Genomic DNA, 12847 nt, shown 5'->3' on the forward strand with positions numbered 1-12847 from the left:
AAGTTTCGTGAACATCCATCAATTAGTTCTGTAGAAAAATATGTCTAAAGGTTTTTTTCTATTTTTAGCCATAGAGACCCCTAAAAGGGCCAATCAAATCAATATGAGCAAACTTGATAAAAGACTATCCAAGAATGCTACTGTTATACAGACAAAGTTTGGTGATCATCCATCTATTAGTTCTGTATAAGAAGATGTTTAATGGTTTTTCTATTTTTAGCTCTGTTGACCCCTAAAAGGGGCCAATTGAAATGGCATGAGCAAATTCAAGTGTGACTGTCACAAGGATGCTACAGACCAAATTTGAAGTAAATCTGTCCAGCGGTTTCAGAGAAGAAGATGATTGTTGACGCATGACGACGGACGCCGGAGTATCCCCCTTTGATACTAATAGCTCACCCTGAGCCTTCGGCTATGGTGAGCTAAAAATGCCATGCCACTGCATAAATACAACACTAAATAGTAATGTAGGAACACAATAGTACCTTCAGACAATAAGATTTTTAATGTTTTACTTTAAAACATAGTGACTGAAAATCAATGATCCCCAGGGGCGGGGCCAATTTTGACCCCAGGGCTTTAATTTGAATAATCTTACTAGAGGTTCACTACACAATATTTAATGCAAAATGTCTAACCTCTAGCCTTTGTCAATTAGAGAAGATGTTTTTTTAAAGTTTTTACTATATACATGTAAGGAAAACCTATGACCCCCGGGGCGGGGCTAGTTTTGACACTAGATGCAAAATACCCCAGGGCTTTAAATTTGAATAACCTTACTAGAGGTTCACTACACAATATTTAATGCAAAATGTCTTAACTCTAGCCTTTGTCAATTAGAGAAGATGATTTTTTAAAGTTTTTACTATATACATGTACATGTAAGGAAAACCTATGACCCCCGGGGCGGGGCTAGTTTTGACACTAGAGGCAAAATTTGAACATTTGGTAGAGTACCTATAGATGATATCATATACCAAATATCAAAGCTCTAAGCCTTGTACCTTTAGACAATAACATTTTTTTATTTTTTACTATATGTACTTATTGAAAATCAATGAACCCCGGGGCGGGGCCAATTTTGACCCCAGGGCTTTAATTTGTGCAATCTTCCTAAAGGTTCACTACACAATCTTTCATGCAAAATATCTAACATCTAGCCTTTGTGAATTTAGAGAAGATGATTTTTTATGACATCGCTTTAATCAAGATATTATTCAAGTTTTCTTAGATCTTTTTATTATCGTTTCGGATCTTTCATTGAGCATGTGATTTGTTTCCAACATGTAAAATCGGTAAAGCTATGTTCATGTCGCTAACATAATGGGTTTTTTTTATTTGTTGTATTAAAACGGCCCCATTTCTCTCTTTTTTGTTTGATGTTTGACTAAAGGGTTTGCAAAGGAATTCTGCATAGGCTTAAAAATTCCCCCCCACTCGTTTAGCTGTTACGTCTAAACAAGTAGGTAATATAGAATTTTCACACACGATATTGCGTTCACCAAAAATATTATTTCAAACATCAGATCTAAACTGAAAATATCAAAACGTGCTCATTTTACAAAAAGACGTTTCTTAAGCCAGTTTGAATAATGTTCAATAAGCTGTTCAGCCATGTTCAGATTTCTTTTCAAATAGTCCATATCCCTAGTGTACTGATTCACAAGACTTTGCTGGTTTTTACTATATACATATAAGGAAAACCTATGACCCCCGGGGTGGGGCTGATTTTGACACTTGAGGCAAAATTTGAACAACTTTGGTAGAATACCTATAGATAATAACACATACCAAATATCAAACCTCTAAGCCTAGTACCTTCAGACAAGAGGGTATTTTAATTTTTACTATATGTACATACAGTGAAAATCAATGACCCCTGGGGCCGGGCCGATTTGGACCCCAGGGCTATAATTTGAACAATCTTGGTAGAGGTCTACCAGACAATGCCTTATGCAAAATATCTAAGCTCTAGGCCTTTTGGGTCTTTACAAGAAGATTTTTTAAGTTTATTCTTATAATTCCTTTTGGTTGCCATGGCAACCAGATTTCTGCATGGAATGAAATTCTTTGAACAACTTTGGAAGCCCTTCATCCAAGGATCAATCCTGCCAAGTTTGGTTGAAATTGGACTAGTGGTTTTTCACAAGAAGATTTTTTAAGTTCACTATATAATCTATAGAACACACAAACACACAGGTGAATCGCTACATGCCACCGCATCGCAGATGCTGCGGTGGCATAAAAACCTTCTTAAATATGAAAATGATATACAAAAAGAATAACATTATGATGGCCGAACAGAAAGCCTTTGTGAGAAAGACAAATTAAATAGCAAGTAGAAATTACATCCTGTGACAACTATAATTCCTTTTTCTGTTATTAAACTTTAAGATTGAAATTTTCTTTGAAAGTGACGGCCATTAAAGTGGATTAGACAACAATGGTTAAATTTACCATATTTTAAGTACTGATAAAAACAATAGTGTCAATGTATTGTGAATCCCTGTCTACAATACAGGCTGTGTGTTCACTAAGAAAAAGATCAGGATAAAAAGATCCTGATTGTATTTTCATTGTTATATAAAACTCTCAAATTGATTTTATCTTGCTAGAATTGAATGGAACATAAAAATTATTCAAAATGTAAACAAAATGCAAAGAAGCAAACCTATTTTGAGATAAAAATCAATGAATAACAGAACAAATACAAAAATAATTGGATCAATTTTAGGATCAAGATAAATATTTTAATTTACGACGATACAATGGAGAATACATGTATTTGAGTTTTGGTTTAATCTTAGTAAACACAGGGCCAGGTGATTTATACTCTTAAGTCATCTATCTCTTTTAAATAAATAATAATCTATACCGCAGAATAGGGCAGTATAGAACATGAAATACTATTATCCATGCCCAAACCGATCATCAGCTAATGAGGAAATCTTGTACACTGCAAGTCTGAGTTCTCGCAGCCTTTTTATGGCAGCCAATTTGCACGAGCTTCAGGTTATTCTTCGTAAACAATAATTTATACACGTACTCCCAGTTGATCTGCTCGTGTTTCTTTCTGGTCTTTGCTGCCTCGATTAATGTCGGTAAAATTTCTCTAGATTTCTCTATACTGAAATTAAGATCAAAATATCAAAACAGTTTTTAGTTAAACAATCTCACATGATTTTGTAAAGAAAGCATATCAAAACCATATATTTTAGTTGGAATAAATTAAGAATTTAAGTCACACATAAAAAGTCAAAGACATATGTCAAATTTTCTAGCTTTGGTTTGAACATATTTATTTTTTTACTAAGTTACAACCCCATACAACATACTGGAAATTAATACAATATCATAATAAACTGGATTGCACTAAAAGCTTATTGCAATGCTCTCTTTCTAGCTTTACCTAAGGTGCACTTTCTTACATTATTTAAGACACAAGCTGGCACCTAGGTAGAACCACCAACCTTCTGTTTGCTATGCTAGCTGGATAATTTATTTCTCACAAGAATACTATTCAAGTTCTTGTTGAGATTTGAACCCACAGAGGTAATGGGCTAGTGATCTGAAGTCAGTTACCTTAACCATTCAGCCATGGTCATGAATGAAAGTACTGGCTAGTGGCTAACATAACAAGGTCATGGTGAACCAACATTGATATGAAATCCATTGCGTTTGAGCATACTATATAGAACAAGGCAATGTCACAACCAAATATTTTAGTTCAGATTTTAAAGGTTCTTTAATGTGAGGCTATTTAAAAGCAAGTGATCACCAAAGTTGGGCAAACTTTTACCCAATGCTGTTAATTAAACAAACTTATTGATGTCATTAATGGGGGTATTATTTTAAGATGAACAACCATGAACATTTAAAATTTCAGCCGTGTCACAACAAAACCAACATAGTGGGTTTGCGACCAGCATGGATCCAGACCATCCGCGCAGTCTGGTCAGGATCCATGCTGTTCGCAGTCAGTTTCTCCACTTGTAATAGAGTTGGTAAGCGAACAGCATGGATCCTGATCAGACTGCGCGGATGGTCTGGATCCATGCTGGTCACAAACCCACTATGTTGGTTTTGTCAAGACGTGGCTCATTAATGATGGTTGAGCTTATAAGTGCACCTTTATTGATTTGCATAAGCTTACTTCCTAAGACAAGAGTAGCACATAGCTAGTTTAGTAACATTCCTATCATGAAAATGAAAAATGACTCTTATTTCACTTTAAATGGTCTTTATTTTGGGTATGTGATAAATAGAATATTAAATTCGTGTAAGTTCATTACTGAATTTATTGCACTCGTTGAATAAAATAATATTATGCTCGCCAGAGGCTCGCACAATATAATTTTATTCAACTCGTGCAATAAATTCAGTATTAAACTTACACTCATTCAATATCCTCTATGTATTTACAGTCACACCAACACCATGAGAAGTTGAGAACTTTCCATCTCCAATGGTTAAGAAAGAAGACTCAATGTGACCCTTGACATCATTCCTCGTATCTCAGCAAACAACCTGACAGAATGGCAATCCGTAAACTAGCGGAAAAACTTTCTTACAAGAAAGAATTCATTACCAATATTAGTAGAATTTAAACTAACAATCATAACAAGCAATGATCAGAAGACAATAAGTAATATTCACCACTCAGCCACAAAATCTCCTAGTGATGGTAAAAACTTTACCTCTGGGAAGTTAAAAATCAAAATACATTAGCAGATATATCTACTTACACATGATCTAAATTCCACAACCCAAACAGTTGCCGATAACCTCTCGAAGCATAAGGATTTATTGTATGAAAACTATCACATCTCTCGCTATCAAATGGTCCTTCACACTGAAACCAGCCTTTCTTGTCACACAGACGGTCATTAGGTTTGGCGGTACGATCAAAATATGCTCCATGGAAATCGTTCTTCTTCAAAGTTGCATTAAGCTGGTCTACTAAATCAGACAGTGTCTCCTTAGCACCAACATCATTATCTTTTTCTATCTGTTCCTTAGCCTTAAATATCATATATACTTCAAGTTTATATTTTGTTACTGAGATACTGAAAACAATACATTATTCATCGTTCATTATGATAAAAAATATCTCAAGAAATGGAGAAGAGTGTCCCGTGAAGTAGATTTTACTTTAAATCTCAATCTAGTATACTGATATAATATATAAATTGTTCCAGAATACTGATTTTTCTCTGTATATAAAGTTAATTTGATAGTATATATTTAAAGTTAATTATATTGTATATATTAAATTTAATTCGATATTTTCTTTATAAAGTACATGTAAAATAATAATAGGACAATAAAGTATTAAAACTGAATAGAATAACATTGTATGTCCAAAAAAGAAAAATAAATAAAGAAATTTTTAAAGAAATGAATCTCAATGATTTTGCAATTTTCAAAATTATCTCGATTACGGTATAACCGAGAAGCAAAGTCTTAATCTTAAAATGGCAATAAAATAGAACAACTAACCTCTTAGTCAAGTTATTTTTTAAACATTATTAAATATGTTCAAACAATCTCTTTACCATTGCTAACCATGGTAAAGTAACTATAACTCTCAATTCGGTAAACAAGTTAAAAAATTTAACAATATAAGTATTTTCCCCTAAAATGCTAAGTGCACTTTTTTCGCAATTAACATGATTTAAAAACAGCTAACTTATATCAGCTAGTTGATAAATTTAACTGAATGAAAGACAGAAAACTGTCCCTGCTATGAACCATGCATGTTAAACTGAACTGAAATTGAAAATTTGATACAATGTGTGGGTAAATTCCATTCTCAGTTTTTAGAATATGATTTCTGGGTTTTCCCTTTTTCTAATTTTTTGTGCTATATTTTCCTACTTCAGAACGCCACAGGTTGTTTTGAAAATTCCAAAAAGGATGACTGTAAATATGAAAAGAGCAATGTTTTTTTACCGAGTTAAAGTAACTCCTGATTCTGGTCTGAGCATTGTGTCTCATCACCTCCTGTTTTGTTTTATACTTCTTGTTTAAACCTGAAAGTTTAAAGTATTTTGTTAACTAAAATTTCCAACTATAAGAATATTGAGTAACTTTTTGTTTTGATTAATTTAATTAGAGAAGAGATACAACATTTTTTCATTCATAAGAAAACTAAAGCATCTGAAAGAACTTTTTTTGTTTGGTGCTGTTTTATGTTGTATCAACACAGTAGAGGTCATATGGCAACTTTCTAGCTTTATAAGTGGAGAAAGACCCATGGTACATCTGCATCTCTGTGTATTATTTCAAACCGAAAAGGGCATCTGAGTAGAACCACCAATGTTTCGTAAGCTAGATGGATAGCTTCCTCAATGAATGCTTCCAAGTCCCTGGTGGGATTCAAAACTCACTGCATTGAGATTCAAGTTGTTGGAAGTCATTGATATTAACCACTTGGTTGTTTATGCCCAAACAAGAGTAAAGATATAAAACTGTACATATCTTTAAACCTAGGTTCTATGAATTAATTCTTCACATCAGTTCATTTGGAAGAATAAGTGGCTATTTATAGGATTGAGAAACTTTGTACTGTGACTAACATCCCGAAAATAATATAACTCACACTCAATTGGAAAAAGTTGCCCAATTTAAACATTTTCATGATGATGATAAATAAACATTAAATATGTCATGCATGTAAGAAACATCAATTTCTACCTTCAAACCAATCTTCATTCTCGTATCTATATTCCGAGTCTGGGTCGGTCTCTAACAACTCCAGGTACTGTGATATGATATGAACTTTCTCCGGCGAACCTTCGTCAGTCAGCATGTCTCGTATCTGATCAGCTATCTGGTTCTTCTTAGTTACATTATACAGTTTACTTAGTGCATTGTGAATCAAGGCTCCGGCTGTAATGGGTTAAATGCATGCCTTAGAATGATTACCTCAATTAAATACTTTATTTCCTGCCATTATCAACAAAGTGATATATTCATGACCATGATCAACATGCTATTATCTCTTATTACTGTTTCACACAGCAGATAAATACCAGCCATTTTATTTTACAGAAAAGACACAACTAGTGTCATTAACTTCTTCACAGGTAAATAACCCCACCTGAGCAAAAAATTGTTTTTATCGTAAAAATACATTAACATAAGAATTATTATAATGCATCATTGTTTGGTGCTTTCACAGGTTTATCTTTTGTTGTACTAAAACAAAACTTAGCATGTGCCCGAAATCTGCAGGAGCCACATTATTGTTACCAGAACCACATGACACACTTGAGACATTACATTAACCTTTTTAGCTTACCTTACTGTTAAATGTTAGTGTATGCCTTACTAAATTTGAACACCATATTCCATATATTTAAGCAATAGCATAAGTTGTGTAAGATAACTTCAATCATACCACAGGAACTTGAAATTCTATCAAATAACCAATATTAATTATAATATCCAAATATACCCCCTATATACTATAACAAGAGCTGTCGGTAGGACAGCATGCTCGACTATTCTAAGTGCTTGATAGTAAAAGAGCTTTGATACTGTTAAATTTTTTAAGTTCACAAAAGGGCTAAATTTTTTTTTATAAATTCATGTTATAGGCCTTAGAGAGGGTCTAATTATACAGTATTGGCTTGACTATTCGGAAGGAAATGTCACTTAGGGTGTTTTATTGAGTATAATAATATTAATTACCTATGAATACATAAATTTGACAGAAAAGGTACAAAGGCTTGTTATTAAGATGTTTTATCAAGTAAATCACTGCTTTATTATCATGAATGCATAAAATTGTCCCAAAAAAGGCACAAACCCTTCAGTAGTTGTTGATATAACAGCTTACAAGCAAAACTTTACCAAGAATTTCTAAGTTGAAAGAAGGGGAGAAAAATCCGCCTAAATGCAAGATAGAATTATGGATCTTTGTCAGTGACCTACAATTATGACCCTAAATCATATGTGAAGTTTTAAATAAATATCTTTAAAAGTTATTGAGATATGTAAAACTTGCATGTAAACATTAACCAAGAGACTAAGTAGAAAAGGGGATATGAATCAGCCTTAATGCAAGATAGAGTTATGGAACTTGGTCAATGACATACAATTATGACCTTCCAATTATGAACCTAAGTGCATGTGTAAAGTTTCAAGTAAATATCTTTGAAAACCTTTAACCAAATTTCTAAGTTTCAAAGGGGCAAATAATTCTGCAAATATTGCAGGCAGAGTAATGCAATTTTGCAAACTGATGAACATTGTTACTATAAAAAAGTATTTTAAATTTCAATTGAATATCTCAAGCAATAATTGAGATATTTGACTTTACAAAAAAACTTTAACCAAAATTCTAAGTTCCAAAGGGGCATAATTTTGTCAATATTGTAGACAGAGTTATCCAACTTGTCAATCTGATGTACCTTGTTACTATAAATAAGTATTGTAAGTTTCAATTGAATATCTCAAGCAATAATAGAGATATTTGACTTTACAAAAAACTTTAACCAAAATTTCTAAGTTAAAAAGGGGCATAATTCTGTCAATATTGTAGGCAGAGTTATCCAACTTGTCAATCTGATGTACCTTGTTACTATAAATAAGTATTGTAAGTTTAAATTGAATATCTCAAGCAATAATTGAGATATTTGACTTTACAAAAAACTTTAACCAAAATTTTCTAAGTTAAAAAGGGGCATAATTCTGTCAATATTGTAGGCAGAGTTATCCAACTTGTCAATCTTATGTACCTTGTTACTATAAATAAGTATTGTAAGTTTCAATTGAATATCTCAAGTAATAATTGAGATATTTGACTTTACAAAAAACTTTAACCAACGCAGACGCCGACGCGGACGCTGACGCCGACGCCGGGGCGACTACAATAGCTCTCATATTCTTCGAATAGTCGAGCTAAAAAAACACAAGGAATGAAACGCCTTTTCCCCACCCGAACATAATTTACGCCGAACAAATCAACAAAACAACGGATCAAATTATTCTATCTGGCCATTTCGATAAACAATACATTAATGCATCAAATACCACCGATAACTTTTTAAAATCGCGTAGCTGTGTAGGAATGATTCAACATTTTCTGATTATTTCCTGCGATCTGAGTTTGTCGCCGACTCCATTCTGTGACCTCACTGGATTTTGAATCGAGGAGAATAATATTTATTAAAATTATTTTTAATAAGGCTAAAAAAATAACAGGTATGTATAAAACTTTTATACAAATTATTCTATGTAAATAGATTTAAACATCTACATGTAAAACTTTTTTAACAAATTACTTTTATAAATACATTTGAAAGGGAAACCCCAAACAAGAACGGTAAATCTTTGAAATAGTACTTTCGTTTTTAAAAAAAAATTGAGTACTCTATTTGATATGGCCCATCAAATAAATTCAGCCCTGTCGTAAGAAATAAATCAGTCATTTGTTCTAGTTTGACAGTATTTTACTTGCAAACTTGTTATTTTTGGAACTTGTTAAAAATAATATTAATAAATATTATTCTCCTCGAATCAACATCCAGTGACGTCACGAAATGGAGTCGGCGACAAACTCAGATCGTGGGAAATAATCAGAAAATGTTGAATTATTCATATATAGCTACGAAATTAAAAAAGTTATCGGTGGTATTTGATGCATTTATGTATTGTTTATCGAAATGGCCAGATAGATTATTTTGATCCGTTGTTTTGTTCGGCGTAAATTATGTTCGGGTGGGGAAAAGGCGTTTCATTCCTTGTGTTTTTTTATAATATATAGGGGGTATATTTTGCATATTATCGTTAATAGTGATAGAATTTCAAGTTCCTGTGATCATATCCTATTTGTAACAGGTTTTGTTCATGCACAAATCATTTTGTTCATGATTTGTTTTGTCTTTTCTTGTAAATTTGTCTTGTTATATGTTTTACGTATTTGGTCTTGTATTGTCTTTCCAAAGTGTTCTAAGATATCAGTATTTTTACCTCCCATTCTCTCTTTCTACACCGCACAGTTTGAGCTGGTACATTCTTAAAGGATGCTTATCTATCCAATGTGCGTCAATCTTTGTACCCCTGTCATTCCTTTATTTATTGCGAATTTAACAGATGTTCTATAGTTTTTTATGATTGTTTAATATTGATTTGCTACTTTGCCATTGCCTGAGTCGTGGTAAGCCCTTGCCTCCCCAATCATGTAATGCAGTATCTTTCAAGTTTGTGGTTCTGAAATTTGGCTTGAATTAAGGGCGGGCGCCGAGTTTAATTAAGAATTCCGAGCCCCGCTATCAGCGTGTATTTGTCGCGCGACCTGCCAAGCGAAGTCGATATATTACACGTTGAAATTAGGTCGCGGGCACAAATGTTAATTGTGGGTGGCTAATTAGGTGTTTTCGCTACGGGGCGCGCCTTTTTTTCTTATCTCTCCTCGCCATGGGGCAAAGTTTTTTTTCTACTTCGCGCCTGCGCCCTCACTTAATTGCGTGTTTTGGCCGACCTGTGTTTTAATTTGTTATGTTTTTCGATTTTCGTTTTGCGGGGTCGGCGGTTATTTAACTTATGGCCCAATCTCGCAAATATTTTAACTGTATTTTGAATTATAGAATCTTACTGTTATACTTTATGTCTGCTATATCATCGATAAAAATCTTTAAATTAAAGGCTGGTCATAAATAAACTAAATTCCACTCTCATTTTCAAAGGGCTTTTAATGTCTTCCTCGGCTTCTCAATCCTTTTTAAAGTTCCCTAAAAGTTTTTGCTGTCACACACCTTCTCTCCCTATCGCATCTTGCACTTGTTGACGATTCAATTGATTAATGACGAACTTGTTAGATTCTTGGTAATGTGTTCCTAAGATTTTATTTTGTAACCAAGCATGAAATTTCCCCCGATTTTTTCCGATACATAATTCCCCCGAAAGGTTTGCTTATTTTCTTTTCATGCTTAATTTTAGACCAAATACTTACAATTAGCATCGAATTTTTATGGGTCCTTTTGAGCAGTATTAAACATAAAAAACGATTTTTTTGGCGTGATATATTAGGAAAGTAATGTGTCAGTTATTACTTGCCCTGCTTGTGTAATCGTTCCCCGATTGAAGCAGTACTGTGTGAGGTGATGACGTAAGATTAAGTGTCCCAGTTCTGTCCCGATTGATTGTTCGGATAATTGTAGTGAAGTTTAGATTGGAGGATGAGGGGTGCCTGTGTAGATTTTAACTTACTGAATTCTATCTAATCATTGTGTTCGTCAAGGGCAGTATACTTGTACTATAATTCCGTGTGGAACAAATTTATTAATAAAAGAAAATAGCTAATTTGTAAGTTAGTTATTGTTCTTATTGAATCATGTTAAAATTATTTTTTTTAGCTGGGTTACTATACGAGGGTCACGCGACTAGTCTATGTGTTTTAAAATGTTCGCGATAAGGAAAACTTTCATTGTTACTTTTCGATGTTCAATGTTATGATATTTGTGTGTATTTGGACTTAACTACTTATGTTCAGTGTAAAGCTGTGCATCTAACGTTGTTTAGCCGATGTAATAGAATGTTCGTCAGAATATTGTGTTAGGCTTTTAAAATTTTGATGCCCCCGACACTTTTATGTCTTTTATAAAAGCACAATTGCTCGGGATTGTTTATAATAATTTTTGATGAAAGGTTTTTATTGTTTTGAAAATTCACATGGTAGTTTCGCTCTGATTTTGGTGAAACTGCAGATTTTTGTGCGAAACTGGTCTAGTGGAGTTTGGATATGATGTATGCATTAAATTATTTTCTTTTTTTCTATTTTTATAAGTATTTCCATAATACAGAGCTTTTCCAAATGTTTTGTTTTTATTTTTTAGTAATGATTACTAAAATGCTTGTTATGATCTTTCATTAAGGTCAGGTGGGTGTAGAAATGTGGGGTTATTCAGTTCGACTTAAAGAATATGTTTATGGTTTGATTAGTGTTAACTTCATTGGGTAAACATTTGAACTTTCTTTTTTTCTATATTTTTACTGTTGATAGAATCGTTTTTACATGATATTTTCACGGATGCTGTTATAATATTAATGGTTAAAATATGGAAAATGTTATTTTATTTTGTTGAAATTCTTTTTTATTTAATTATATATATTGAGCCATGTAAGTTTCATTATTTTTGAATTAACAAGGTAATTTTGTAAGGGAATCCCTTTTTTCCATTTCCTCTCCTGCGAGCATTGTATGCCATCTTTAATGACAAGTCCAGCGCTGTTTTACGTATTTTTGGATGGACTCTGTGCTATAATATGTCACTCAGCTCGTTTTTAATGAGAAGAAATTATAAATGGCAAAATGTATTTCATCTTACAATGTATTCACGTATGACTGACACAGTATTGCAATACAACAATTTGTTGCAGAAAAAGAAAGAAAAAAAAAGAACATAATTAATACATGTTTTTTTTTTTAAGTGGTCAATACATGACATTATTCGCTACTTAAATATTGTAATAAACTCAGCAACAAGTGTTGATCGCTCATCTGCAATGGGCATGACTATCGAACACATCTAGTTAGTGGATCCCGAAAGATAAAACACAGAAAGGCACCTTAATAGCAAAGTAATGGAAACAAAAATGCATACTTGATTATTTTTCTTGGTCAACTAGATTCTATCCAATGAGGGAACATAACTAAGTTGAAAAGGGGGCATAACTCCTAAAAGTTTGCTTTTAGGATAATGCTTGTCTTGATCATCTTTCTTGACAGATATGCAAGGTTTCAAGTTTTATATATTGAAACTTTTAGATTTTTGAATCATGAACTTAATAAGCAATTTTAATAAATTGTTGTTAAAAAGGGCCATCTGACTAATATAGC

The 12847-nt window shown here is 32.9% G+C and overlaps 1 protein-coding gene across 1 annotated transcript; it reads right to left on the bottom strand.

Moving 5' to 3' along the window:
• Positions 1-1294: 1294 nt before the first annotated feature.
• On the bottom strand, positions 1295-9985 carry LOC132756748 (DNA fragmentation factor subunit beta-like). The gene is made up of 5 exons (XM_060747885.1): positions 9979-9985; positions 6697-6891; positions 5953-6032; positions 4746-5020; positions 1295-3127 (listed from the first exon to the last, which is right to left on the bottom strand). Exons 1-5 carry the CDS (start codon positions 9983-9985, stop codon positions 2932-2934), a joined length of 753 nt encoding a protein of 250 aa, XP_060603868.1. The 3' UTR covers positions 1295-2931.
• Positions 9986-12847: the final 2862 nt, after the last annotated feature.

This window comes from Ruditapes philippinarum, unplaced genomic scaffold (genome assembly GCF_026571515.1).
Source record: "Ruditapes philippinarum isolate M1 unplaced genomic scaffold, ASM2657151v2 ctg1548_1_1_1_1, whole genome shotgun sequence".
Taxonomy (NCBI): Eukaryota; Metazoa; Mollusca; class Bivalvia; order Venerida; family Veneridae; genus Ruditapes; species Ruditapes philippinarum.